At 39.6% G+C, this 8,679-nt stretch overlaps 2 protein-coding genes across 2 annotated transcripts; both read right to left on the bottom strand.

Annotated features, from left to right (window-relative positions):
* Positions 1-495: 495 nt before the first annotated feature.
* On the bottom strand, positions 496-2,027 carry LOC119029048 (granzyme B(G,H)-like). The gene is made up of 5 exons (XM_037115584.1): positions 1,911-2,027; positions 1,666-1,819; positions 1,379-1,508; positions 813-1,085; positions 496-733 (listed from the first exon to the last, which is right to left on the bottom strand). Exons 1-5 carry the CDS (start codon positions 1,969-1,971, stop codon positions 566-568), a joined length of 786 nt encoding a protein of 261 aa, XP_036971479.1. The 5' UTR covers positions 1,972-2,027; the 3' UTR covers positions 496-565.
* A 2,958-nt stretch (positions 2,028-4,985) lies between these two features.
* On the bottom strand, positions 4,986-6,500 carry LOC119028706 (granzyme B(G,H)-like). The gene is made up of 5 exons (XM_037114955.1): positions 6,384-6,500; positions 6,142-6,292; positions 5,846-5,975; positions 5,241-5,510; positions 4,986-5,153 (listed from the first exon to the last, which is right to left on the bottom strand). Exons 1-5 carry the CDS (start codon positions 6,442-6,444, stop codon positions 4,986-4,988), a joined length of 780 nt encoding a protein of 259 aa, XP_036970850.1. The 5' UTR covers positions 6,445-6,500.
* Between the last annotated feature and the right edge of the window lie 2,179 nt (positions 6,501-8,679).

Genomic DNA, 8,679 nt, shown 5'->3' with positions numbered 1-8,679 from the left:
TTGCACCAATTCAGGTGTGATTTTTGTTGTTTTTTATTTTCTATTTAAATGACTTAAATGGCTGTTCAACATTGTAACAGGCCCTTCACTCTGGAAAGCTGAGGTTACACAGATTTATGCTAAGTTTTAATCATGATATTGTTTAAATCTTCATAATGGTATTTTTTTTTGTCTGTCCATTCACACTTTCTTTTTTTAATGTCTTCAACACGCTGCTTCTCTAATAATGAGCCTTTCTCTAAAATCTCTGTTAATGTGTGTTCATCACTGACCTGCTTCTCTGACTAAAGTCACATGAATGAATATTTTCCAACACAAGACAGTTACAGTAGCTCTACTGCATCCTACATCTAATTCACACAAAGACAATTTGTGAATATGTTGCTGGAAAAACTAAACTAAACTAAAGTGCCATTTGTGTCTTCAGATGAAGAGAAGAGGAAACAATATTTGAAACACTTTTTTATTTTGCTTTATGTTCAGGACAGAGCGACTTAGACATAACTACTCCTCCTAACTACAATGAAGGTATGCTGAAGCAAAGCTTTGTGTGAGGTTGTTGCATTTAACAACCATTGTGACTGAGAATGTTGTTGATCCAGGGAAGGAACTTGGACACGTCTGTGTAGACATTGGGAAGGTCTTGCTTGTTGTTGTCACTACAAAGTCGATTGCCGAAAGATACGACACCAGCAGCCATCCCGTTGTACACCAGAGGACCACCAGAATCACCCTGGTAAAATGGAAATATCTTGATAGTTTGATACAAAAAATATGTGATGCAACTTTCCAAAAACTGACTGAAAATATACCTTGCAGGATCCTTTGAATGTTCCATATCCACCTGCACAGATGACATTGGCAGGAAGACGAGGAATCCAGGTGTTACGCCATTGCCGTCTACAGACGTTCCGGTTGACGACAGACACATTCACCACCCTCAGGTCATCGACACTGTGCTTATCACTATCTTCGGTCCAACCCCATCCTGCTACATGGCAGAGTTGGTTGGGTCGGAGGTTCATGTTAGGAGGGGGAAGAGGAATGCGTCGTATTGTTCTACCCACTGGAACACTCTGAGACAGCTGGAGACACAAAACCAGAATGTAGAAATGAACAGTGTCTGAACATGGTTTGACTTTTCATCAGGCTTCAGTTAAACAATCAATAGAAGTTGGGGCTGATGAGTCTTTTAAATTAAAGTTAACCCTACAATATAACAGCTTTGATAGTGCTGTGTCTTGTCTTGAATTTCAGGGACATTTGAATTTGATTTAAGTTTTCTGCCACTTTTGACATTTACCCTCAGAGGAATAAAAAACAAGCAAAGCTTAAGTGTCATCTGGGACAAATGGGCTGAAAGAATATATATGCTTACTTTGAGGAGCATAATGTCATTTTCTGCTGTACGATGCCGAAAATCTGGGTGTTTGCATCTCTGCACAATGTTTCTCACTGTCCCAGTCTTTCTGAGATCGTGGGTGCCCAAAACAACCCTCACCAGTGGACTGCAAAAAGTTAGAATTGAGAGGTCTTCAGTAGACTTTCTCAGGTTGTTTTGCCAACAACAAAACAAAGTAACACATTTTACAGTTCTTTTGAAAAAAGTGTGTTCATGTAACTTCAGAATAAAAATAAACAACTGGAAGATGAAATGTAACTCACTAATCATCATCATCACAGTGTGCAGCAGTGAGGACAAAGTTTTTGCTGATGAGGGAGCCTCCACACACATGTCTGTCTCTGGTCTGCACTGAGGCCATATACAGCATCTGGTTCCGTGGAGCAATTTGTCCATGTATGATTTCACTCCCAAGTGCTGAAAACATGTGGAAAAAAAAGGGAGACGTTAAAATGAGTTAACATCACATTGGTAGGCTGGAGAAAAACAGTCAGATTGAGCAGCTTACCATTCCGTCCGAGACATGTCAGAGCATGAAAGAGCAGAAACTTCTGCAGAGCACGCATCATGGCGGCAGGAGACTCAACCTGTTGTTTTTGGGTCGTCAGTCGAGTCGACCCTTTCATACAACAACGTTTGGTCTGCTTTATATTGACTTCTGGCCACAACCTTTGGGCAATGTCATGTTGCAAGTTTGCCCAACATCTTTAATCATGTGATTAGTAGGTGTCATCATAGTCAGTGTGACACTTACTTTTATACATTCTTCCTTTTTTTGTTGATGTGATAACTATACATATTGTATCCATTTTGTACTGACAGCACTAAATACAGTGAGCCTCTTTGTTTTTTCTGTGTTGGGTGCAGGATGGCATCTAGCTTTGACTTTGTTATTGGTTTTCCTTCGGCCTTTGTCTCCATTGTTATCACTCTATCACTATCAGGGGTAGAGCTGCATCTTGTTATTTGAAGGTCGCTGGTTTGATTCCCCAGTTCTGCATGTCAAAGTGTCCTTGGATAGGATACTGAGCCCCAAACTGTTCCTGATGTGCTGGTTGGCACCTTGCACAGCAGCCACGACCATCAGGGTATGAATGTATGTATGAATTACTGTAAGTTGCTTTGGACAAAAGTAAAAGCATCTGCTAAATGCTCTAAATGTAAATGCAAATTACAAATTGCCTGAAAAGCAAATACTGTCAAGTCATAATGATTGGCAGAGAGAAAGTTCTTACTCAGTTGTGGTTTCATAAATCTTGCAAAGTGTTTTTTCTCTTTCCTCTTTTCAGGGTGTTACATCAGGTTTGAGTTCAAAATAATTCTTAAGAAACAATGTGGTTTTCTAGTGAAATGTTCTGAAGAGTCTGAAATGATAAATGTATTTGTTGCCACTTTTTGAATTATTTCCTGTCCTATTTTGTATTTCTATCTTTTCTCTCTGTCCGTCCTCTCCTGTTTCCCCATGTCGTCTCCTGTGTTTCTGTGTTCTCTGTGCTTGTTTGGTTTGTACTTCATTTAGTTTCTGTACTTGACCTCAGTGTTTTGTTCTTTACCCTGCCTGCCTCTTGAGTGTCTTGCATTTACATCCTCACTATCTTTGCAGCATGTTACAGTACAAACTGACCGTAACAGGGACCTGACAGAGACTGTGTCTCTAGTTGAGCACTTTAAGGAGGTCTGTTCCATTTTCAGAAGACTGAACTCTGCCATCACAGGGTCTTTGGAGGTAAAATACAGGTTATTTTTTTACACCTTTATGGAAAGGACACTTTTGTTATGACCGAGGCTGTTGGACTTGCCATTAGAGGCTCATAATGTAACAGTAAATACTGACCTCAAGAAGAGCCTCTTGTCTCAGCTAGCCAACAGCCTGCTGGTCTCCTCCTCGACTTCTCGTTTCCAAAGCTGCCTGGAGCTTCAGGCTATCCGGCCAGTGTCCTGGAGCCTCCACTCCCCTCTCTGCAGAGCAGAGTCCCAGCCCAGACTTCATTTTGGATTTGCTTTTTGGATTTCTTATAGAACTCAGCTTTGTTATTAAAACTCATCTTATGTTATTTACCCTGCCTGTCTCCAGAGTGTCTTGTGTCTGGTTGAATATTTCTATTCCATGTAGGGGGGATGAGTAACAAGTGGAGTGAGGTGAGAAAAAGACAGATGAGGGAAGGAATGGAAAAAAACTGGAGAGACTTAACAGTTCTTAACAGTCAATCTCATAAATCTTTTTGATTAGATATTGCAAAGGAGGACTGAATATCAAGTATAATCACATTATCTTTATATTACTATTATTATTGTTATTGTATTAACTTAATGGTGTATGTAATTTAAGATGCAATGTAATGTGAGAATTTTGCCACCTGTTGAATTCGTTCTACCAAAAAAAGATACAATATCACCAGAGCAAGCTAACTGCTAACTGCTAACTGATGGTAATTGTATTTTGTTTAACAGCTGATCATCATATATATAAATATACAGTATTATATCAGTACAAACATACATTACCAGTGCAATATGCAGTGTGAGGTGACGGCAATCTGCATAATCTGTACATACATGTACTAATTGTTTGTATCATGTTGTGTTTTCTTGTCCTCATCTTGACTGTGTGTACTGTTTATATTTTGACGTGTAAAGCACCAAGTAATTGGTCGACTTAATTTAGTTGAATTTGCCACAGATGCAACACTAAGGCTCGTCTGTGTGGATCTACCTGACACAGCTCCCTCAGACATCACTTTGAATTGTGTAACAGACTAACTGGACCAGAGGATACTGTAGACCAGACACATACAGATAATAGAAAAAGTGAAATATGTTGCTTTTTACTGTATCGGTGACATCATTTAGAATTTTTTTAGTTTGTTTAAATGAACATGCTGCAAGATGTTCTTTGTCCTGATGTAGGTGATTTACTGTACACAAGGAGGACTGTTTCACATTTAATTGATTCTCATTAATCATTAAATTAGTATAAATGCACTGATATGTTTGTTTTCTTGTTTCTATTCTTTGCTTGATGGTCTTTTCGCCCAGACTGAATTCTGGAGCTCATGGCTGCTTAATATTGTAGCAGGACCTTCATTCTGTAGAGCTGAGGTTACATTAGGAGGCACTGAGCTATATAGAAACTTAAATAATGATGTTTTGATAAATATTGAAAGGTTTAAATAGCTCTGTCACTTATCTGATTTGGTGAATTCACATGTTTTAATTTCTTCAGCATGCTGCTTCTCTAATAATGTGCCTTTCTGTAATAAGGTCTCTGTTAACAAGTGTTCATCACTGACCTGCTTCTCTGACTAAAGTCACATGAATGAATATTTTCCAACCCAAGCCAGTTACAGTAGCTCTACTGCATCCCACATCTAATTCACCCGAAGACAGTTTGTGGATATGTTGCTGGAAAAATTACTAAAATGCCATTTGTGTCTTCAGAAGAAGAAAAGAGGAAACAACGTTTGAAACATTTTTTTTTTTAAATTTTCCTTTGTGTTCGGGAGCATATAACATATGACATAACTGCACCTCCTAAATACAATGAAGGTATGCTGAAGCAAAGCTTTGTGTAAGGTTGTTGCTTTTAACAACCATTGTGACTGAGAATATGATCGATCCAGGGACGGAACTTGGACACGTCTGTGTAGACATTGGGAAGGTCTTGTTGGTTGTTTTCACTGCAAAGTGGATTGCCAAAAGACACAACACCAGCAGCCATCCCATTGTACACCAGAGGACCGCCGGAATCACCCTGGTAAAACGGAAATACCTTGATATTTTAATACAAAAAAATATGTAATGTATTCCTGAACTTTCCAAAAATGGACAGAAAACTTACGTGGCAGGATCCTTTGAATGTTCCATATCCACCGGCACAGATGACATTGGCAGGAAGACGAGGAATCCATATAGTTTTAGACCATTGCCGTCTACAGATGTTCTGGTTGACGACAGACACACCCACCACTCTTAGGTTATCAACACCTTTACCAGTTTCGGTCTTTCCCCATCCTGCTACATGGCAGAGTTGGTTGGGTCGTAGGTTCATGTTAGGAGGGGGGAGAGGAATGCGTCGTATTGTTCTTCCCACTGGAACACTCTGAGACAGCTGGAGACACAAAACCAGAATATAGAAATAAACAGTGTCTGAACATGGTTTTACTTTTCATCAGGCTTTAATTAAACAATCACTAGAAGTTGGAGCTGATGAGTCTTTAAAATGAAATTTAACTCTACAGTGTAACAGCTTTGATAGTGCTGTGTCTTGGATAGAATTTCAGGGACATTTGAATTTGGTGTATTTTTTTGCCACTTTTGACATTTACCCTCACAGGAATGAAAAACAAGCAAAGCTGAAGCGCATCTAATTTGACTGTAAAACCACAACACGTCATCTGGGACAAAAGGGTTTAAGAATGAAAGAATGAAAGAATATTAGCTTACTTTCAGGAGCATGATGTCATTTTCTTTCGTGTCCTGCCGATAATAAGGGTGTCTGCATCTCTGCACAATGTTTCTCACTGTCCCAGTCTGTCTGAGATCGTGGGTGCCCAAAACAACCCTCACCAGTGGACTACAGAAAGGTAGAATTGAGAGATCGTCAGTAGATTTTTCAGGTTGTTTTGCTTGCAGTGAAACAAAGCAAAAGATTTTGCTTTCACTTTGAAAAGGGTTAGTTTATTTAATTTATACCCTTTAAATAGAAATAAACAATTTCTGTAAGATGAAACTTAACTCACTATCCATTAGCACAGTGAGCAGCAGTGAGGACAAAGTTGTCACTGATGAGGGAGCCTCCACACACATGTCCATCTCTGATCTGCACTGAGGCCATATACAGCATCTGGTTCTGTGGAGCAATTTGTCCGTGTATGATTTCACTCCCAAGTGCTGAAAACATGAGAAGAAAATGGAGAGACGTTAAAATGAGTTAACATCACATTGGCAGGTTGGAGAAAAACAGTCAGATTGAGCAGCTTACCATTCCGTCCGAGACATGTCAGAGCATGAAAGAGCAGAAACTTCTGCAGAGCACGCATCATGGCGGCAGGAGACTCAACCTGTTGTTTTTGGGTCGTCAATCGAGTCGACCCTTTCATACAACAGAGTTTGATCTGCTTCATATTGACTTCTGGCCACAACCTTTGGGCAATGTCATGTTGCAAGTTTGAGAAACATCACTGATCATGTGATTAGTAGGTGTCATCATAGTCAGTGTGACACTTACTTTTATACATTTTTCCTTTTTTTGTTCATGTGATAACTATACATGTTGTATCCATTTTGTACTGACGGCACTAAATACAGTGAGCATCTAGAGCTGTTGTCCACAGAGAAGTCCTCTTTGTTTTTCTGTGTTGGGTGCAGGATGGCATCTAGCTCTGACTTTGTTTTTGGTTTTCCTTTGGCCTTTGTTTCCATCATTATTGCTCTATCAGTTTCATCCAGCCAAATGAGCTCTTCTAACTGGGTAACCTGCATCAGCTTTCTAATGAGGCAGCCTTGATTAAAAGTAAAAAAAAAACATTCATTAAGATCATTGAGCTTTATAGATGAGTTATATGTTATTAAGATGTTTGGGTTGCCATGGTGTTTATCCTCCACCTGCCTGACACATGCTCTTAAAAAAAATCTAGTTCTTTAGTTCGTTGGACATCTTCCATTAGACCACTTAGCCAATAGAAAAGCTCAGCAGAGTATGTTGACCAAAGTCTGTATTTTGTCATATTCTCAGTATTTTTCTGTGTTCTTGATGTTTCTGGGCATCGACAGTTCTGAAAAAGACACTGAGAAAGACTTTTTTTTTTCATGTCTCGCCAACCTAAAGCATTGGATTTTGATGACCTGAGAATGAGGCTCAACTAACAACTATCTTTCACCTTCAATTTGTGTTTTTACTAACAGCAATGGATAAATCCTGCATGGAATCTGGTGGCTGTGGCTCAGGAATAGAGCCTGCATCTTGTTATTGGAAGGTCGCTGGTTCGATTCCTCAGGTCTGCTTGTTGAAATGTCCTTGGATACGATACTGAACTCCAAACTGTTCCTGATGTGCTGGTCGGCACCTTGCATGGCAGCCACTGCCATCAGTGTATGAATGTATGTATGAATTACTCTAAATCAATTTTGACAGAAGCATCTGCTAAATGCTCTAAATGTAAGTGCAAATTACAAATTGCCTGAAAAGCAAATGTTGTCAAGTCATTAATGATTGGCAGAGTGAAAGTTCTTACTCAGTTGTGGTTTAATAAATCTTGCAAACTGATTTTTCACTTTCCTTTTTTCAGAGTGTTACATCAGGTTTGAGTTCAAAAGAATTCTTAAGAAACAATGGTTTTTTAGTGAAATGTTCTGAAAGAGTCTGAAAAATTGTATTAAACCGTGATAAGTGTACTTGTTGCCACTTTTGGAGGGACAGAAAATGAAGTACACTGACAACAGAACACTCAGTGGGGAAGAACAGCCTTTCAGTGACACTGTTGAGTTTGTGTTGAGCTCAACATTGGAAAAAGAAGAAATGCACTTTATTCATTTAAATCCCATTTTTTGTCTCCCCAACAAAATAAAAGTATGCTGAAGCCAAACTCCCCTTCACTTCTTTTAGTCAGTGGTGGTTTGAGTTTTTGGTTGAATTATTTCCTGTCTTGTATTGTGATTCTATCTTTTCTCTCTGTCTCTCCTCGGCTCTGTTCCCCCATGTCATCTCCAGTGTTCTTTGCTTCTTTGATTTGTACTTAATTTTGTTTCTGTACTTGACCTCAGTATTTTGCTCTTTACCCTGCCTGCCTCTTAAGTGCCTTGCGTTTGTGTCCTCACTATCTTTGCAGCATGTTACAGTACGAACTGACCATAATATGGACCTGACAGAGACTGTGTCTCTAGAGGAGCACTTTAAGGTCTGTTCCATTTCCAGAAGACTGAACTCTGCCATCACAGGGTCTTTGGAGGTAAAATACAGGTTATTTGTTTACACCTTTATGGAAAGGACACTTTTGTTATGACCGAGGCTGTTGGACTTGCCATTAGAGGCTCATAATGTAACAGTAAAAACTGACCTGAAGAAGAGCCTCTTGTCTCAGCTAGCCAACAGCCTGCTGGCCTCCTCCTCGACTTCTCGTTTCCAAAGCTGCCTGGAGCTTCAGGCTATCCGGCCAGTGTCCTGGAGCCTCCACTCCCCTCTCTGCAGAGCGGAGTCCCAGCCCAGACTTCCTTTTGGATTTACTTTTCGGATTTCTTATAGACCTCAGTTTTGTTATTAAAACTCATCTTCTTTTGTT

Source organism: Acanthopagrus latus, chromosome 11, assembly GCF_904848185.1.
Source record: "Acanthopagrus latus isolate v.2019 chromosome 11, fAcaLat1.1, whole genome shotgun sequence".
Lineage (NCBI taxonomy): Eukaryota > Metazoa > Chordata > Actinopteri > Spariformes > Sparidae > Acanthopagrus > Acanthopagrus latus.
The sequence above is the reverse complement of the archived record's forward strand: the minus strand, read 5'-3'. Positions and strand labels throughout refer to the sequence as shown.